General features: G+C 40.6%; 1 protein-coding gene across 3 annotated transcripts in view; it reads left to right on the top strand.

The window, feature by feature from the left end:
- Positions 1–20,516, top strand: part of NOSTRIN (nitric oxide synthase trafficking) — a 55,614-nt gene that overhangs the window by 15,389 nt on the left and 19,709 nt on the right. For all 3 annotated transcript variants that reach the window (XM_006766524.2, XM_006766525.2, XM_006766526.2), the window contains exons 3-8: positions 3,897–3,980; positions 7,038–7,100; positions 7,284–7,365; positions 9,543–9,605; positions 12,157–12,255; positions 19,100–19,225. In XM_006766524.2, the coding sequence (XP_006766587.1) occupies positions 3,897–3,980; positions 7,038–7,100; positions 7,284–7,365; positions 9,543–9,605; positions 12,157–12,255; positions 19,100–19,225 (517 nt within the window). The remainder of the gene's footprint in view (positions 1–3,896; positions 3,981–7,037; positions 7,101–7,283; positions 7,366–9,542; positions 9,606–12,156; positions 12,256–19,099; positions 19,226–20,516) is intronic.

Genomic DNA, 20,516 nt, shown 5'->3' on the forward strand with positions numbered 1-20,516 from the left:
AGGCCCTGGTTCGTTTCATTTCCTTCTGATTGGCGGAGTAATCTGCTGAGGATTGTGTGATGGTCATTAGGGTTTAAAATGCAAGAGGAGCTTATTACAGCTTGCTTTGCTTGGTCAATTGGAATGCTAATTCTAAAACCCTTTATTATATCCAGAGTAGGCAAAGGATACAATAGTGATGTTCAGAGAAGCGATGTCCAACTCAGTCCCGCCACGGAGGGCGATGCTGGTGACAGTTGCTAGCACAGATCCCTCCCTTTGCATTTTCCAGACCCTTAACACCTCCTCCTCCCCCTTTGGGAGCACACCTTACGTCAGCGCCAATGCTGGTGGGAGAAGCCAGGGAAAGCCAGTATGTCTGCACTAAGGCTGTTAGCCACCGGGAAGCTATGGTGATTCGGAAACGCAGCAATTCAAGGCAAAGTGAGAGGCGGATCCATCTTTCAAAGTCCTTACCTTTCGACTCCATCCCCAGCCCCTTCCTCAGAGTTTGAGAGGGCACTGGAGTATCTAAGTAGGCAGGTTCTTGAGCCAGATTGCCCGGGTTTGAATGCCAGCTCTACCCCTTCTTCATGGGTGACCTCTGGCAAGTTACTGGCTAAACCGCCTGTAGCTTGCTATTCCTCTCCCTGCAATGGGTAGAGTAAGAGTGCCTACCCAGTGGGAGTTATCACGGATTGAATGAGGAAACACTTGCTGCCTGGCATGTTGTAATGCCAAATGCATGTTGGATGTCACTACTGTATGTATAGGCAGAACACAGGCAACGCACTTGTCAGGAGAACACTGTTTGGAATTTTTAAGCTATATACCAACCTGTAAAAAATATATACGAATATGCCTTGATGCAGACAACACTTGTATATAAAGAGAAACCCAAAGCAAGCAATACTGGGTGGTAATTGAATCTCTTCAGCCTGGTTTCCTACCAGGCTCAAGTGAAAGCCAGCCGAAACGCTGGAGCTCAGGAGTGAAGGTGGTCAGGCTCAAAACAGAAGAGCAGTCGCTTCAGAGTGAGCCCTCTTCCTTTCTTGCCACCCAAGCACAACATTTTCTCCCAGGAGGATCTGATTAAGTTTGTGATTCAAAGGAAAGCAGCACTTCCTTCTGGGCATTGTTCTTTTTATTTCTGCTTAGCTTCTAGGACACGCTGTGCAGCCTGCAAGAACATTCTAAAAGTGAAACTGAATTCATAGGAAGAGGCTGTGCCTGACAGCATTAGCCTTTCCTGTTAGAAGGCATTTCGAATTGTTCTGGAGCTGATGGACAGGCAAACTGTGGGTTATATCTCCCACACCTCCCTCTCTGTGTATCTGGGGTGTTCTAAATGCTTAGAGATCTTTGGGGTACATAATAGCAATATTAGAAAAGTTATTAATTTATTAGGAACTTGATTAGTGCCCAGCTGTGAGATGAGCACCGCGAATGCTTCATCGTATTTAATAGTTTATGTCCTGCTTCCAAGAAAGAAGGCTGGGAAGGAACATCCTAAAAGCCCTCTGATTAGCACTGGACTAGAAAAGGGTTAATGTGTCCAGCTATTCCAGGTGCTAGAAAGCCGTGTACCCTGATATCAGGGCTGAGCACAGCTCAAGCTTGTAGGAATACATCTTAAGTAGTTCTGCAATTTTGTGTTCATAAATGGTGAAGAGAGAGCAGACTTGTAGCAGAAACCCGTTAATAATTCTAACAAGACCGATGGAAACTTGGCCAGTGTGGTTCAGTTGGCTGAGTGTCATCCATGCACCGAAGGGTCTCTGGCTCGATTCCTGGTTAGGACACATAGCGGTCAGGGCAATTAGAATTAAAAAAAAAAAAAGACCTGATGGAAAGTCCATTCATTCATTCATTTTTACACACATACCAAGCACCTATATGTGTCAAACATTGTTCTAGGCCTAGATATATAGCAATACACAAAACAAATCTAGACCCTCATGAAGCTTACATTCTAGGGGTGTTCACAGAAGTACGCTGAAAAAGAAAAAACATGTGACTTAGGATAGTGATACGTTCTAAGACATGAATAAAGCTGTAAGGGGCGAGTAACAAGGATGCTCTTTGGATAGGGTAGCCTCTGAGGCGGTGAGATTTGAGCAAGTCCTGTTGGTGTTGACATGAAGGAAAATTCCGTAATGATTACGTAACAGAAGGAATACCCAGCAGAGACTACAGCAAGTGCAAGGGCCCTGAGGGAGGGTGGCATCTGGCCACCAGCAGAGTCAGTAAACAAGGGGGCACTTTGTAAGAGAGGAAATTAGAGAGGGAACCAGGGGTCAGATCATGCAAGTCAATAGTAATTATTCCAGTCTTTGAGTCCCCTCTCAGCTTGGGTCATTACTATATTTAATTATCATAAAACCCCTGATGTAGGACTAATTACTCCCCTTTATATTGCCTAAAGCCACTCCACTGAATGGTAGAAGTCTCCTGGGATTAAAGATCATCCAAGTTCATCAAATGAGATGGTCTTTGTTCCTTCAAAAAGTGTTAACATATAACGTAGAGCACAGCTGTACTAACAGGGGAAAATAAATAGAAATTTAGCAATAGATCAATAGCCCATGATATCTGCATCCCATTTTATAAAAGAGAGCTTACTTTCCCTGTTCAGTTTATCGCACTGAGTCTAATTTGTGTGTGTGTGGCTTGCGGGGAGGGGGGAGCTGGTGGGAGGGGATTCAGGTATGAAGTTAGTTACTAGAGAGTTCTGGGATTGTATCACACATGAAATGAAGTCATAAATAATTCCAATGACTTTTATCTTATGATAAAAGTGTAAGTAAACAAAACTGAAAAATATGCAACAGAAAACCTCTTTGGTCCATGTTAAGAAGGAAAATGATATACATTAAATTTAATTTTCTCCACTTTTATTATCTTCAGTGAAAGGTAAGATGAATAAGAATATATCTTCATTTTGTCTGTAGATGGGCCTACAAGTAAAAATGGTAAAATCAGTTCAAGTGAGAGTGATTCAATTTATCCAAAAGAACTAAGGAGTTGTCTTTTAAAGGACATGCCCAGATTCCCCACTGAGTCTTGTCCTGCATAGAAAGTAATGGAAATTCGTTTACTAAATGTGGTGTCAGCCACCTTAGCACCTTCCCATTTAGAAAGCTACTGTGTGGTTAAGTCCATCATAATTTATCATTTTATTGCCAGCTCATTATAATCTAAAATTAATCTAATAGTATTTATGTCCCAGGATAAGTAGGGAAGTCTTCTGTTCTCTACTACTTGTAGTAGCTTGCTAGTACTGCCATTAAAAGGTACCACAGACTGGGTAGCTTAAACAACAGAAATTCTGAAGCCTGAGATCATGATGTTGTCTAGGTTGATTCCATCTGAGGTCTGTCTGAGAGAATCTATTCAGTGCCTCTCTCCTGTCTTCGAGCGGTTTACTGACAATCTTCAGCATTCCTTGGCTTGTGGATACATCACCCTTCATCTTTTCACAATGTGTTTTCCCTGGGTGTGTGTTTCTGTCTCCATACCCCTTTCTGTAAGGACACAGTCATATTGGGTTTGAACCCACCCTGATGACCTCGACTTAATTTGATGGTCTGCAAAGACCCTATTTCCAAATGAGGCCACATTCTTGGGCTCTAGGTTTTAGGATTTCAACATCTTCAAGGGTTGGGGAGAGATACAATTCAATTCATAACACTAGTGTACAAGAAGGTCAAATAAATAAACTCTCTTCCTTTGTAGGATCCCCAGACTTGAGGATTATGTCTAAGGATAAGAGGAACTTTATAGTAAACAAATCATCTCCTCTTTATGTGGGCATGGTATTGTCAGTCTGAGCACTCTCCTTTGTGTGTGTGTTGGGGGTCAAAGGGGTGGAGCAGGGGTTGTTTGATTTTTGACACATTCTGTCCCTTTGCTAACAGGGCAAACTTGGAGTTTAACTATGCCAAAGGACTTCAGAAACAGGCAATTAAGCTGAACAAAGCATTACAGAACACAAAGAAAAAGTAAGTATATGAAAGAGGTAAAGTAAAATAATTCTTAAAAATAATGAACAGTGACATTTGTTCATTCCAGTTTTCTGTTATAAATGTGGCAGGTACATGATGTCAAGCATGGCTTCCAGTTCTTGAACACTTACTGTGCGCTATACAGTGTGTTAAATGAGTTTATAAATACTCTCACTTAGCCTTCAAAACCCTAGAGAAGTCTTATTATTGTCCCTACTACAGACTAAGTCTTGAGTCTTGAAGAGTTTAAGACACTTTCCCCAGACGCACAGTAAGGAGTTCCAGAGCTGGATTCATCCTATGTGTTTATGAATCTTAAGCCCACATGTGTGAAAGGTCTCGCTGATGATGGCTAACTTAGAAAACAGTGTTGTTAAGTTGGAATGTCTTGGAGTCAAAAAGTATGAATTCTGATTTATTTCAACTCTCTGACCTGCAACAAATAACCTGGTTTCTCTGTGCCTCAACTTCCTCCACGAGTAGAGGAAGTAATGATATATTCTCCATTGTGTGTATGTATGTGTGTATGTGGGAGGGTGTGCATATTAAATGAGAAAATGTGTCATTAGAACATTATTGCTGAAAAAATGTTGGTTCACATCTTCCTCAATACATTTCAGAATGAAATCAATTCCTTCTTTGGGGGGAAAGAGAAATATATTTGTATTCTAAAAATGGTCCACTAGTGATAATTTGCTACAAAGATTCTTGACTAATGCTTGCAGATGTCAGCCTAAACTGGCAATGCCAATGCAAAAGCTTCTTTTGATGGTGAATGAGAGGAAAAGAAAAAAAAGGAAGGCTTTAGGAGCTTATATTCTTATTCTTCCTTAGGCATCATCTGTAACAGCAAATACTGGCTTTAAAATTGCTCTGACTTCTGGCTCGATTTTTAGGATAGTATTTTAGTAGATTTACCAAGGAGTCAGCATAGCACAGTGGTGGAGTAGAGCTAGACTCTATTTAGACTGCCTGGGTTTAAATTCTAGCTCTACCACTTGCCAGGTAGGTGAATTAGGAAAATTTATCTTGCCTCTCAGTGTCTATTTAAAGTGGAAATAAATTGCTGTGAAGATTAAATGAGCTAATACAAACAGTATGCTTACTAGCTGAGACAGAGCCAAAGTTCCAGAAGTATTCATTATGATATTGATTTTAATTACTTCCCAAAGAATGAGAAGTGTAGGGGTATAGTGGGTGTGCCTTACTGTGTTGCAGCCCTAGCATCCAGCATGGTACTCTGTCCAGAACGTTTGGTTAATCAGGATTAGCACAATAATATTTAATAATAAACTTTAATTAAACTTTTATCTATATCCAAATCTATTACATGCTTGTATAAATGATTCAAATTATTTATATTTTAAAAATCCAATTAAGTGAACGTCAGAGAAATCAAGTGATCCATCCCTCCAAGTTCCCACTGAAAACAAAAGGGAGTGTGTGAGTTCAGACACAGACTCCACTGAGGCCAGCCCTCAGCTTCCTGCTCTGATGCCCAGCTCCTCTGAGGAGCAAATGTCAGGCTCTCTTCCCCAAAGTGTGCTTTGGTTCCTTTTTTTTATTATTTAATCTTCACGCAAGGATATGTTTTTGTTTGTTTGTTTGTTTGTTTTTTAAAATATATATACCTATTTTGTAAAATATTTTTTTATTGATTTTTTTACAGAGAGTAAGGGAGAGGGATAGAGCGTTAGAAACATTGATGCAAGAGAAACATAAATCAGCTGCAAGCCACACTGACCAAGCCAAGGATATGTTTTTTATTAATTAGGGAGACAGAGAAGGAGGTGGAGAGAGAGGGAAAGAAAGGAATATTGATATGAAAGAGAAACATGGATCTGTTGCCTCCCATATGCACCCTGACTGGGGATCAAACTTGCACCCTAGGTATGTGCTCTGACCAGGAATTGAACCTGTAACCTTTTCGTGTACAGAACAATGTTCCAACCTACTGAGCCACCTGGCCAGAGCTGGCTTCCTTTTTTAAAAAATCAACTCAATTGAGGTTTAATTTACCTGCAATAATAAGCACTTATTTTAAGCAGATGCTTTGGTCGATTTTGATGTATGTACTAGTATATACTATGCAGCTACTACCAAAATCAACATGGAGACATTTTCATCACACAAAAGATCCCTCATGTGTGTGGTCAGTCCTCCCCCACCCAGTCCCAAACAACCACTGACACTGATCTGTTTCCTGTCTTTTCTGGAATTTTCTCTAATCGGACGCATACAGTAAGTCCTTTGTTGTGCCTGGCTTGGATAAGCAGAAAACCTGGCATTCTTTGACCTAGTTCTCCCATTAAGTAACTGTAGGGTTAAACCTAAGTCATTTGAGGCAAAACCTCTGCACCATCACGATTTCAGTAAGGGCACCCATCTGGCTCCCCAGCCCCCCCCCCCCCCCCCCCCCCCCATCAAAGTCCACACAGGCCTCTGTACCTGAGGTTACTGATGCAACTGTGCTTATTATCCCGACTTTTGAAGTCTGCTGTGAGCTAGGCCTCTTCCGTACGAGAAAATAGTATCACCCGTCCTAATCCTCCCTCTGTGCTGCTAAGGACAGGGCAGTGCCGTCCTTCTGTTAAATTGAGACATTGCTCACAAGACCATAAAATATCTGAGTAGTTGTCCTAACAGGATCGAAACCCCGATGGCAAGAGCAGCACACAGGCCATGATCAGGGCTCTCGAGTCCTGTCACTTAACTTCTCTGAGCCTCAGTTTATTATCAGTGAAATGAGGAGCCTGAGAAGATTGTAAGGGCCTTCTGCCCCTAGCATGCTGTCCCCTTCCTGCTCTACGTGCCTTCTCAGCCTTCGCTACTTTATTTCCCCAATTTTCTACGGACATGAAATAGAAAATGAAAATCACGATGACAAATGCCTGAAAACTAGCAGTTTCTGTCATGAGTCCAGTGCAAATAAACTTGTTGGCAGCATTTAACACCATGGAGAAACTGAGATAAGATTAGGGATATGAGTGCAAGTACTGCATGCAATGAAGCTGACTTTCTGGGAAAATGACGCCCCCTTGTCTTTGTCTCTAGCTGTGTCGCCAGTGCCTGGGCCTGGGTCTCGGAGGGCATGAAGTCTGCAGCAGACCTGCATCAGTGAGTGCTCCCACCCCAGCCTTGCTCCAACCCCAAAGGGAGTGGTAAATATTTAATGTCGGTGTGCAGCCATACTCCACTTCAATCTGGCCGTAACACACCATTTTATTTCCCCAGAAAATAATTTGGAAAGTAGATATAAATCCTAATACTATACTTGTGTCTCTTATGCTCCATTTCCAGAAAACTTGGCAAAGCAATTGAGTTGGAAGCAGTAAAACCAACTTATCAAGTCCTGAGTGTACATGAGAAGAAGAGAAAATCAGTGAGTCAAAACCCTTCTCCCCTGTTTAAGCAAGATTTCTGTCTTTGGCTCAGGAAATAAAAGGTGATCTAAAAATGATACTAGGTTTCAGAAATTTGTCATAAAAATAAAAGGAAACCCCAAAATGTTATGTAGGAGGATGTTTGTTAAAACACCTTTCTAATGGTGAAAAGCTGGAAACTTCTTCATCAAAAATAAATGATGACAAATTCAAGCATTGGAATACTATGCAACCATTAAAGGTGTTATTATAGAAGAATTTAATGACTTGGGGATTTTTTTTTTTACTACATAGAATAAAATTAAAAAGCAGGATTAAAAATATGTCAAAATTACCTCAATTTTGTAAAATATGTGTATATATGCAAATAAAAATACCTGGAAGAATCCCCCCACCCCCCCCGACTGTTAATATAAATTATCTCTAGACAGTAGGATTAGAGGTTATTCTTATTTCATTTTTTGTACTTTTTTGTATTTCCACTGTTTTTCAATGAATAGATAATCCTCTTATAAATAAAAAATTATAAACACATTTTTAAAAAAGAAATGCTGTTCTCTGCTTATCAGCTTAGAATTAGGTAAAGGCAATGATAGTTATAAATCCTCAAACAGCCTGCAATTAAAGAAAAATAACTAAGCAATTCTTTCAGAGGCATATGGTCCTCGTGCATAGCATATTCTCTACACTATTTGTGTAGCTTTTCTGCTACAGTTTCATTTGTGCTCATTTTTCCTTCTACTGATGTGTCATACGTTGTTAAACACTTTCAAATATATTTTCAGGCAACATAGGGGTGTTTCATAAAAGTTGCTTAGCTCTGATAGGGGTGGGTCATGGGCACTATTTCAAAACCAGGTGCAGGCCAGAAGTTCTGAAGCAATGACAGGTGATCCTTGTGAAGGGAAGTAGGTCAGTAGGATGAGGGGATTTGTAAAAGCCTTGATGGCAGAAAAATGATTTTAAGAAATTTATTCGAACTCATTAAACTCAGTCAAGAAATGGAACTGATGTTTGTGTGGCCATACCTGTGTTTTTAACAGAATGGATGTTCTACTGAGGGCTAGGGTGATGGGGGAAATTTGCAGTAATTATTAGAAAGCAGTATAATCCTCTACCGTTGCAAACCAACTTAATAAAATCCAAACACAAATCTATATTTCATTCATCAATAAATATTTTACACCACATTATAGTACGATCATTACTAGCATTTCCTTAGTACTTACCACAAATTAGTCCCAGTACTATGCTCATTATCATAGGACCTTAGATAATTAATGTCATGATCCTTCAAGCTGCTGTTTTAGTTTGAAATCTTTTCTGCTTTGCCCTTCCCTCTGGCAACCCCACCATCCCTCCGACTCTCACACAAAATATAAAAGATTAGAATTTTTTTAAAAAAGTGAACTCATTCCACATTACAGCCACATACATAAAGCATGAAGTTATTTTCATTTTATTTGTTACAATAAAGCATATATTCCAAATTTAATCAACTGGGAAAAATCAAAGTGCAGTATTGCTGGATCTCCAACTGGTTGAATGATGTCTGATCTGTGGGTCTGGGAAAAGGTCAGTGGTTCAGGAACAAAGGTTCTGCCCTAACTTAAGTTCTACCTCCAGGCGGGTTGCCTAGATCCAGTTTCATCACTACTATTATTGTCTCATTGGCTGTTTAAAGTGTGTGTGGCGGGAGGGGGGGCGCGGGGGGAGAGTTGATTATGATTAAGAATTCAAACTCTTTGAAATTAAAACAATATTCACTTCAGAAGCAGTGGGACACTTAGTAAAATTAGCACTGTTAGGACTGATGCCGGTTCTCATGGTGGTAAAGGTTGAGCCACATGGAATGGTGCTGAAGAGGAAATGATGGGACTGGATGTGACACCAAACGATGCAAGATCCTCCTCCACACAGACTGTGCACATTTACGTTGTTTCCATGTGGTTATGTGTTAGAAATAATTATTTTACCAAATGCGTTCAGGCTAAATTCTGTCGAGAGCTTCTTGATAGGGGGAAAGATGGGTTGGCTACTTTTCTCAGGAAATATGTCCACTGTAGGATTTCAGCATTTCTATGAATTGTGATAGTGATTGCACTACAACTAATAAGCCAGTACCATGACTCAATAAGAAGACAGCAAAAAAAATTTTCTTTTTTCTCTCCCATAGCTTGATAATGAAGTTGAAAAGACAGCAAATCTTTTCATTAGCAACTGGAATCAACAAATTAAGGCAAGTAACACAAATATCTTCTGTGTGAACTCAGTTTTTAGGATTGAAGTTTTTTTGCTTTTGCACAAATGTGCTAATGTGTTTTAGTGTTAGTATTTCTAAGCACTAATTGAAGAGAAAAATGCTTCCTTGCCTGAGTTATTATATATCTTTCAACTCAACCAATGGAAGAGCAGGGCTCTAAATATGGTAATTTATAGCCAACACTTACATAGCATTTATTGTGTGCCAAGAGCTATATACTATGTTATCACAGCAACCCATTGTGGTATGTGACCTTGCATTGTCCCATTTTAAAGATGGCTGAGGAAACTGAGATACAGAGAGCTAAATAATTTGCCTAAGGTCGTCACAGGGCTGGTTAATGCTTGAGCCAACAAGTGTTACAAGTCGTTGGGCTCCAGGGTCACAACTCTTAATCATTCACTATACTGACCTCCTCTCTGTATAATTAGTAACTTAGGGCAAGTGGCCAATACTATCTGAGTTTTGGTTTTATCCTGTAGAAGGGCGTTTGTCTCACTAGTGAGAGTGCCAAGGGCTGGGTAGTGACACATAAAGGGAAATGCATATAAGTATTCATTCCACAAGTCTGTGGTCCACTTCTTGTGCACCACACTGCACTAAGGGGTGGTTCTTGCTTCCAAGCAATTTTAAAATTCATTGATAGGCAACATGTGCAGGAAATAGTGAATGAATTCTAAGGAAAGGAATTATGCTCTGATGTGAGAATGTAGAATATTTCATTATAGGTTCTTAAGCAGAGATAATAACAGATGGAACCCATATGTATGTGCAGAAGATTATTCTGGAACAATCCAGTTGAAGGGGAATTCATTTTGAGTAGAAAGGACTAGAGAGGGAATCTGTCAAGAAAACCCAAGGCCCTCTTTGAAAGGTCTTGTGCTCCAAAAGTTGAAATTCTCCTTTTTTATTTCCAAGGTGTCAGATCCCAAAGAGAACAGTCCCAGGTGCACAGCCACCCATGTATGTAAATAACCAGAAACGCCCTCAGAAACAGGCAGCCCCATGTCAGCCCTCGTGTTGCCCCTGAAGCTTCTGCTGAAATCAAAGGCTCCAGGAGATCAAAGACATTCCTAAGAAATGTTTGAGATAAATGAGTTTCTATACCCACAACAGAAGTACAGCTAAAAGTAGGCTCATGAGAATCACATCCACAATGCATATTTCACAGTCTCATAAACAGCATCCAGTCATTTGTTTTTAGTTTTGCTCTTGATTTTATAAGCTTTCTTAAACAGAATTTGTTTTTAAAAATCCATTCTCTAATTATTCAGCTTTCGTGGGAAATTCAATATAAGTGGACCAGAAGGGAGAAACCATGCTCCGCACTGCAATAGCTTTCAAGAACAGAAAGCATCTTTTGTTTTTCCAAGTTTTCACCAAATAATTTTTCCAAATAAGAATAGATTTTATTTTTTTATGGAGAGTGACAGAGAAATTAGAGAACGTTAAAATTCTTGAGCTGTAGTAATTGTCTCCCCAGTTACAATTCAAGGGATTCAGCATGTCAGTAATGAAGTGCAGTCTGTTCTGGGGACTCAGATGAAAAGCCTTAAAGGACCAGAGCTCTTGCCACACACTCTCATTTATCTGTGGACATGTGACCGACTGAAGGCAGAGGAAGTAGGCCTAGGAGTTTTTTGCTCCTTGAATTCCCTTTTGTGGAGACTTCATAGATTTAGAGACTTTCAGAAGCCTTTGCCTCTGATCCCTAAGGAAGGAGAGACCTGAGCCTTTCCCTTCATTATCTGGTTTTACGGTTCTTGCAATCTTGAGGTGGAGAAAACTACACAGTCTTTCAGTCAACCTGGTTCCTGAAACAGGCTGAATCCAATTCAGACTGAATTCTGTTTATTTCATCTCTGGAGCTTCACCTCCTGCCAAATTGGAACTGTTGGAATAGAAAACGATCACCTGGATCATGACCTACTGTGAGGTTGAGGCATCAACAGGATAGGGGGGCTTTGAATGTATTTTTCTTCCCAGCGCTCCCCACCCATACCCTCTTCCCACAAATGCAGGTCATGTCACAAGATGCCAGGCAAATGCCCAGCTCTAAAGCCTGGTCATCAGGTGGCACGATTCCCCCTTTGCTTTACGTTTTAAGAAAGCATCTTAAAGCAACCTCAATTGTGGCCCAGGCTGATTTAAAAGAATGACGCGGGCAGTCTTCCATGTTTGTCGTGTTATTCTTTCTTTGTGGTAGAGCCCTTCCTTCCTTCATGTTAGCTAGAATAACATTTTGGAGGCTTGCAGGCCTTTGGTGATCTAGCAAAATGTATAACCCTCTTGAGTATACCCACTGTAATGAAAAAATATACAGTGGTTCTCAGGGCAAAACATTAGCCATTGCAATATTTTAGGCAGATTTTGAGGTGAGGGCAGACATAAAGAATTAAATATACACAATCATTCAAGCTAGCATATAAACATTGTCTTGTTTCAGAACAGAATATTTTTTCTCTTGATACCCATTTTTGCTCCTTTTTTTCCCTACTTTTCTATATGTTTTTTTTTCTTTCTTTAGGCCAAAAAGAAATTAATGGAGAGTACCAAGAAGCATGAAGCACTTTTCCATCTTATAGAGAGCTCCAAGCAAACCATGACTGACAAGGAGAAGCAGAAGGTAAGGTGTCGTGGCCAGCTGGATGCATGAGGTTTGGTGACAGATGGGCTCCTGGCCCTTAGCTATGAATACAAGAGCACAGGCTAATTCCCCCTCTGTGCGGGGTCTCTGTAGAGCCTAGTGTGGCAGAGTATCAGAAGGGATCCTAAATCATTCCTGGTCCACATATATTTGTAAAAGGTATTATTGACAGATGACAAATTAAACCAGTGGTGTCCACATTTTTCAATAGGGAACGCTATTATTAAATATCTCTCAGCTCATACCCCAAATAAGTAAAAAATATATATACATATTCATATTTATCTATGTCATCTGTAATAATAGTACTTTATAAATTACTAGAGGCCTGGTGCATGAAAATTCATGTCCCTCGGCCAACCTGCTCCCTCTCACAATCTGGGAGCCCACAGGGGCAGGAGGTGACCTGGTGATTAGGGGAAGGTGATGCCCCCATCACACCTCTGCTGCTGCCACTGCTGGCAGCACAAGCCTCAGCTGGCCCTGGTTACCTGCACCTCAGGTGGCCCTGGGCAGCTGGGCAGCCGCCATCCGAAGCTTGCCTGTGCCTCGGGCTGACCCTGGGTGGCTGGGCAGCTGCCATCCAAGGCTTGCCTTGCCTGGGGCCAGCCCTTAATGCTGGGAGGCTGAGGGGACTAGGGGACTCCAGAGGCAGGCACGCCGGTGGGGCTGAAGGGACTGGGTACCACCATCTTGTGGCTGTGGGCGCTGCCATCTTTGAGGGTGTGGCAGTCAATTAGCATATTCCCTCTTTATTAGATAGGATACCAATATGTTATGAACATTATAAAAAACAAAAAAGTAGAAATGTTTGAAGGATGAGGTAAAGATGAAATAATATTTTAAATGATTAGCTAATCCTATATTTACTTAATCATTAAGTGACAGCTCCGGCATAAATTACACACTTGGGGAAAGGTTCAGATTTAACCATAGTAAATATAAATTCATGTTTCTGATAGTCCTCTTGATAGTTTTAAATGTTTTGGCCACCTTCTGGTCAGATCTCAGTAGCCCATCCCAGTTTCCGCCTTTTCATGTGGGTGAGGATGCACTCATTACCAGGAGCAGGAGAGAGCATCGGTTCCTGTGGCTTCATTATACTGATATTGTTCATATTAGCACCAAACTGCAGCTTCTTGGCAGAAATCTTTTTAAGAGATTTGTGCATTTTGTGTATATTACCCTAATTAAAGCTAGATAGTAAGTCTATAAATCCACATGACACAGACACCTGTCAATGACTACATGTCCCAGGATGTTGACATCTTTTCATGTTGTAAAATTCCCCCTCAGCCTCCAGGACACTTTAGAATCCACAGCTGTCCATGTGTTGACATCAATGTCAATTCAGATTTTAGATAAGAGTAAGCTGTAGGCAAAAATGAACACAAGCCCAAAATAGATTATCTTGCACACTTCTGTGGTATGTGCTGAGATTGGAAGGCTTTGAAATCATCAGTATCTTCTCCAAAAGATGGAGTGCCCCTAAGTCAATGCAGGCAGCACCACTACACCCCAAAACATCCTTAAAAGAAAATTGTCATTGGAAGTTTTGCTATTATTTAATCTGAAGAAACTATTAGTTGAATAACTTAAATTCATTATTAGCAAGATATTACAAGGTTCTTTCTTCACACATCAATCTTCACAGTTTGAAATAATCATAAGTATTGAAAAATGAGACAGCTTCAAAGGAGGGGAAACCACAGTATGTTTCAGTGCTAGGCACCAGGATCAAATGTGGGCATTTGAAACCTACCGTAGAAGCTGTGTTTTTTTTCTTTTTCTTTTTAAAAAACTATATTTGTATTGATTTCAGAGAGGGAGGGAGAGGGCAGGAGAGATAGAAACATCAATGATGAGAGAGAATCATTGATTGGCTGCCTCCTGCATGCTCCCCACTGGGGAATCAAGCCTGCAACGCGGGCATATGCCCTGACCAGGAATCGAACCGTGACCCACTGGTTCATAGGTCAATGCTCAATCACTGAGCCACTGCAGCCAGGCTAGAAGCTGTTCTTTCTTCCTTCCTTCCTTCTCTCAGCTTTCAGAAAGATCTAGTTGCTTTAAAAAATGTCTCCATTGAGTGACAGATTTTAATAAGGACTTTGAGAAGTGAGAAAGCAGGAGGTCTGGGTTTATGCTTCGGTAACTGAAACACTGTTTTGTGTGTTTCTTTAAAAATATATTTTTATTGATTTTTTTTACAGAGAGGAAGGGAGAGGGATGGAGAGTCAGAAACATCGATGAGAGAGAAACACCAATCAGCCGCCTCCTGCACACCCCCTACTGGGGATGTGCCCGCAACCCAGGTACATGCCCTTGATCAGAATTGAACCCAGGATCCTTGAGTCCACAGGCCGATGCTCTATCCACTGAGCCAAACCAGTTACGACTAGAAGCTGTTCTTTATTGATGTCAAGCAATCTATAATAATAAAAGTATAATATGTTAATTTAAACCGGACATCCTTCTGGATGTCCTTCCTTCCAGACAAAGCCGCAATGGGCGGGGACCAGGTCCAAGGCCCTTGCACGAATCTCCTGCATTTCCTCCCTGACTGGCCAACCTCCCCTGTCCCTCCCTGGCCCCAATCGTGCACAGGTGGGGTTCCTCAGCCTGGCCTTCACCCTCTCTCAATCTGGGACCCCTCGGGGGATGGCAGAGAGCCAGTTTCACCCGACCCCACAGGCCAGGCCGAGGGACCCCACTGGTGCATGAATTCGTGCACTGGGCCTCTAGTAAAACAATAAAAACACGGGCAGCTAAGTGGTGAATTTCCTCTTCCTTCCCTCATTAGAAGCTTCCTTGGGAGACTGAAAACTACAGTCCTCTCTTGCCCTCCTTCAGCTGGTCCTGTGACCCTAAACTTTGGTTGTCATTTACCTCACAGACCCCCACCGTCTTCATCACTTTATCTGTTAGCTTAAATTTTTAGTCCTGAAGCTAAACAGCTAAGGCAGCATTCATTTTCTCATCTCACGCCAAAGTGCCCGTGATTGCCAGCCTGAGCTGAGCTGCTCAGCAGTTCTTCCTGTTCCCCTGCTCAGCAGTCCTTGTTCTCAGCAGAAGCTGATCTAAATCTCTGTTCTCCTTGCACCTCCTTCCTCACCACCCACTCTCAGCAGACTATCTTGCCTCCTACCTCATGGAGTAAATAGAAATCAGCACAGCCACCTGGCTGCTGAAGTCACGTGTGCAATGAGACAGGCAGATTCTCCACATGCTCTGTTTCCCATCCCATCCCCTCTCTGAGACACGTCTCTTGATTATTCCCTTCTCCCCTATATCTTGGAGATGCCCCTCTCCAACAATTCCTTCCCATCAGCCTCTCAACTCCCCCCATCTTGGGAGAGTCAGGGTGACACCTTTCCATAACCCTATTCCTCTCCAGATATTATTTCCCCTTTTTACAGTAGGATTTATTGAAAGAGTTGTCTGTGCTGTGCTTTCACTTCCTCAAACCACCCCAGTCAGCTTTCCTCACTGTTCTACTGAAAGTGCTTTTGCTGAAAACAATGTCATCCTTGTTCCTAAAGCCAATGGGTATTCCCGGTTCTTACCTTATGCTAACTTGGAAGCATTAAGCATTGATGACTTCCCCAATCCAGAAACAGTCTCTTCTTTTAACTTCAGCAACCTCTCACTCTTTTGGTTTTCTTATTTGGCAATATTTTCTTAGCCTTCTTTACCGACTTCCCTTCTTCTGCCTGGCTTTTATGTACTGCTGCTCCTCATGGTTTCTCTTTGGGGCCTCATTCTGTCTTATTCTGCATGGTATCTTTGGTGTCCAACCCAATATTCTCAATATCAGGTACTCAAGAAGTAACTGGTATTCATTAAATATACTCTCATGGCTTCAACTAGCATATCTATGCTGACAATACCCACATTTATATCTTCAGCCCAAACCAGTCTCTAAACTGCATTCTGGTATATCAAATCCAACATCCAAAATTGGAACCATCACTTCCCTCTGATAAAAATATTTATTCTTGTGTTTTCTAGACCTTGGAATATCATCATTCTCCATATCCTCCCAATTCTAACTCCTAAACCAAATACTTTTTAAATTTATCTACTTGTATTTGTCCCCACTGCCACTACTCTGTCCCAGGCTGTCATGATCATTTCTTAGGTTATGTAACTGACAAGTTGGTCTCTTGACTTTCAGTGTTGCCTTTTTTCTATCTATTTCCCATATACAAGTCAAACTGACTTTTCTGAAACTCAAATCTGAGCATATTATTCTCCTTTTAAAAGCCTTCAAAGTCTTTCGAGTGACCTCAGAATAAAATACCAACTCCTTTATGTGGTCCTTAAGAGCTTCTCTGACCTTTGCCTGGTTCTCAGCATCATCTTCTGTTATTCTCCCTCTCAAACTGTGCTTTAACCTCTCTCTCACACACACACAAATTTTTGTTTTGGTATCATGCCATGCTCACCAATTCCTACTTTATTTTACATTTTTTCACACAAGGATTATTTCTGTGAGCACCCACTATGTGCCAAATCTCAGCTTATATGTCATTGTAATTCCAAGGCTAGTTTAGCTTATATAACTAAATACTTATATCATCTTGGGCTCTATCCCACAGGGTAGTAATGTGGGTCCTGGCTAAAGAAGGAGCCTGTTTAGCTCCATTTTCTGCCGGAAGCCGGTCCATCCTTGCTGCTTGACACAGTCGCTGCAGGAAAGAAACATCTGCACGGCATATGTTTCAAGGGACCTGGCGTATATAGCATACTGTTCTTAATATGTTTGCTCCCCTTAGCGCTGTGTGTTTTAACGAAGGTCACCTCTCCGAGAAAGGTTGTTTCCCCAGGTAGGGATTTTTTCCTGAAGTTAGGGAGGGGATAAAAGCCCTTCCCTAAGTGGCAGGTGGGTAGTTAATCACTTTCAGTGTAAACAATCATGCTTAAGCTACATAATGTTTACTCCCTGGATTGGAGATAAGAAACGCCTTAAAGTTTGTAATAGAGATTGATAGGATTGGACACACTGTGGCACCCAGTAAATGTTTGATGAGTATATGAAATATTTGTTCCAGGAGAAAGAAAAGAAGAAAATAAGTATGCAATCTTTGATAAATTTTAGTGAAATTTTCTGAAGAGTTCCTTAAATAAAATTTGTTTTTAAAGTTCCTGAAATAAGAATGTAAGAGTTGACATTCTTCTTTTCTATTGTTTTGGGGTTATTTGCTATAAATTTGCTAAGCAGAAACTTCTAGTCAATAGCTATATAGTGTAGGCTGATGAATGTGAGGGGTCATTTCAAAAGTAACTTTGTTCTCATTGCTGGAGGTCTGAGTATTCTCGGTAAGAATCTAAGGACATAATTTAACAAAGTATAGCCATGGCGCACTTTCAGCCCTTTCACTAAATTGTTATCAGATTAAAATTCACAAGCTCATGTTTCTATAGGTAAATGTGATCCATTATACTTGATATACAAAACCCAGTGTGTCCTGTGTAAGTCATACATCAGAGCCCAGGGACAGTTGAATGGCTAGTATATCAATTGGAATAATAAAGTGAGTGCTGTTAATATTCAGAATATTGGATGAATATTCTTTATTACTGAAACGTTAGTCAAAGTGTCCTTAAACATAAAGAGGGTCATTCTTAAAAGCCTTTGTCTCTGTCCTTGAAACTCCTAACTGCGTAAGTCAGAGGGCTCCTGAGTGCTCCTTAAACTCTGGTTTCAGGACCATTTGCATCAAAATTAACTGAGGAGGGAGTGAAAATTCAGATTTCCTGATCCTACTACAGAAGTACTGAGTCAGTATGACTACTGTGGGACCCCAAAAACCTGAAGTTTTACAAGCACCTTACCTGATTTCTAGGCATATTAAAGTTTGAGAATCATTCATGTAGTACAACTTTTTCCTTCCTTAGAGACTTTAAATTACTTGTCTGAGCATTTTGAGAATCGATTTCAGCCACTCTGGTCCAGAGAGTTTTGTATTAGTTTGATTTTCCAGAAGATTTCACAACCAGAATGGTCAATTTCGGTGACTGGCAAGAGGGGGCTCTTTGGGAAGGAGCAGATCACTGGGGAGTAGGATGCAAGGGAGGCATCTGTCAAGCTGTCCGTAACTTGCCATGAACATTGACATGTGTCTCGCTCAGGCTCTTCACTAGTAATAGTAATGCTCACTATAAGTGCTAACCCAGGTCTCAGGCAGTGTGCCACCTGCCTTACCCACATCACCTGCTTGAATCTTCAAAGCAACCCAGTGAAACAGGAGTATCAGTATCCCTATCACACAGATAAGAAAACTGGCTCATGAAGGTTAAGTAATTCACCTGCAGGACTCTCATCCTGAAATGTGATTTTGAAGTTATACTGCAGAGTTTATAGAGTGAAAGTAAAGTAAGGTTATGGGACCTTACTGGATGATAGCCAGGCCTCATCCTAGATCTAAGATATATGACCGCACATTTCTCTACCTGTCCTGATAAGAAATGCCAGGGATGACAGGATTTACCAAATACGACCACAGAAATCGTTAGTAGATTACAGTCTTGAGTTGGAGGTTCCTGATTTTATGAATGTGGGCACATCACATCATATTTAAGGACCTCGATTCTGTCATATGAAAAATTGAAAGAATTGCACTGAAAGGTCTTTTGGTTTCCTTTCAGTTCTGACATCCATTTTTTTCTGAAAGATCTTTGATTTTGTTGTCTATACTACTCTTTATGAATTTAGCTGGGAGGTGAGAAACATATCATTGGTATAAATGACATTATATGGAATTACAATGGGTTTTCATAAATGTGTTCTTGAATATGTGACTCTGATGTTTTGCTTTAGCTCCTCAATAAATTGAAAAAGTCAACTGAGAAATTGACAAAAGAAGATGAAAATTATTACCAAAAAAACATGGCCGGCTGTTCTACCAGACTGAAATGGGAAAACACGCTAGAAAACTGCTACCAAGTAAGTTATGCATTCACTTTTTTCTTCTTCCATGGAGCTTTGTGTGGCCTTGAAAGTGGAGATCGGATCTGTAGTTATATAACCTGATGATCTTTGCCCTTAGCTGTGGCCATCAGTCCTATTGTGACTTTACACAAATGACATTACTTCTTATTGTTGTAATTCCTCCATAGATAAAATAACCAGTGAATATTTATTGAGTATCATTGGCCAAGATTCCAGTCCTAAGTTCTCAATGGACATAGTAATGCTCAGCCAATTTCGAAAAGTGCTGCCAAAGGAAAATGTAAATTCAGGCTTAATGATTAGGTATTTAGAAATGAGTTTTAGGCCTGGAAGCTGATTCATACAGTATACACTTGAGAATTTCTTTGTATGTCAGACATTGTGTTGGACACTGGATATCTATAGCAATGAATAAAGTACCATTTCAATACTTGATGGGAATGTGTGCAATTTAGCAGCAAAGAAGATATACAAAGGAAGAATTCAGTCACCCAATAAAACTCAAAAGGTATGAACATGCAAATCATGGAAGGGAAAATCAAATTACTAGTTAACATATGAAATGATGCTTACCCATTTGGCAAAAATTTTATTTACTTTATTATTTTTTTTCTTTTTAAAAAATGTATTTTTCAGTTACAGTACATTTAGTAAACATTTTAAAGTGATGATATGATAATTTAGAACTAAATACCTAGGGTGCTTGTTATGATTCGGATTCCTGAGCACCTCCCTAGACCAGGTGGGTCACAGAACTTCTGAATTACTTTAGGACAGGGTCCAGGTGATTGCTAGGATACTAAAGTTTGAGAGTTCCTGCTCTATAAAGAGCATATTTCTTTCATCAGTTTGTTGAAGGCAAGCTCCTCAGGTAATGTAAACTAGAAGGCCAGGACAGCAGTAGGAACTGAATAAAGAGTGTGAATTAGCCTGGCCATTGTGGCTGGGTTGGTTGAGTGTCAATCCATGCACCAAGAGGTCACCTTTTCGATTCCCTGTCAGGCACATGTCTGGCTTTTGGGCTCAATCCCCAGTATGGGGTGAGCAGGAGGCAGCCGATGAATGTTTCTATCTTTCCCCCTCCCCCTCTCTCTCTAAATTCAATAAGAACTTTTTTTAAAAAAAGAGTGTGAATTACAATGATGTCTTGGCCTCAGACAGGTTCTAAATCTGCTGTTTCTTGGTAACTCTGATAGCACTTTCTTCGTATGTGCTACATCACACTAGAGGACCGTTTTAGGTCCTTCTTGAGTATCTTGCTTTTCTACAGCCTTTTTTATTTTAA

Source organism: Myotis davidii, unplaced genomic scaffold (genome assembly GCF_000327345.1).
Source record: "Myotis davidii unplaced genomic scaffold, ASM32734v1 scaffold59, whole genome shotgun sequence".
In the NCBI taxonomy this organism is placed as follows: Eukaryota; Metazoa; Chordata; class Mammalia; order Chiroptera; family Vespertilionidae; genus Myotis; species Myotis davidii.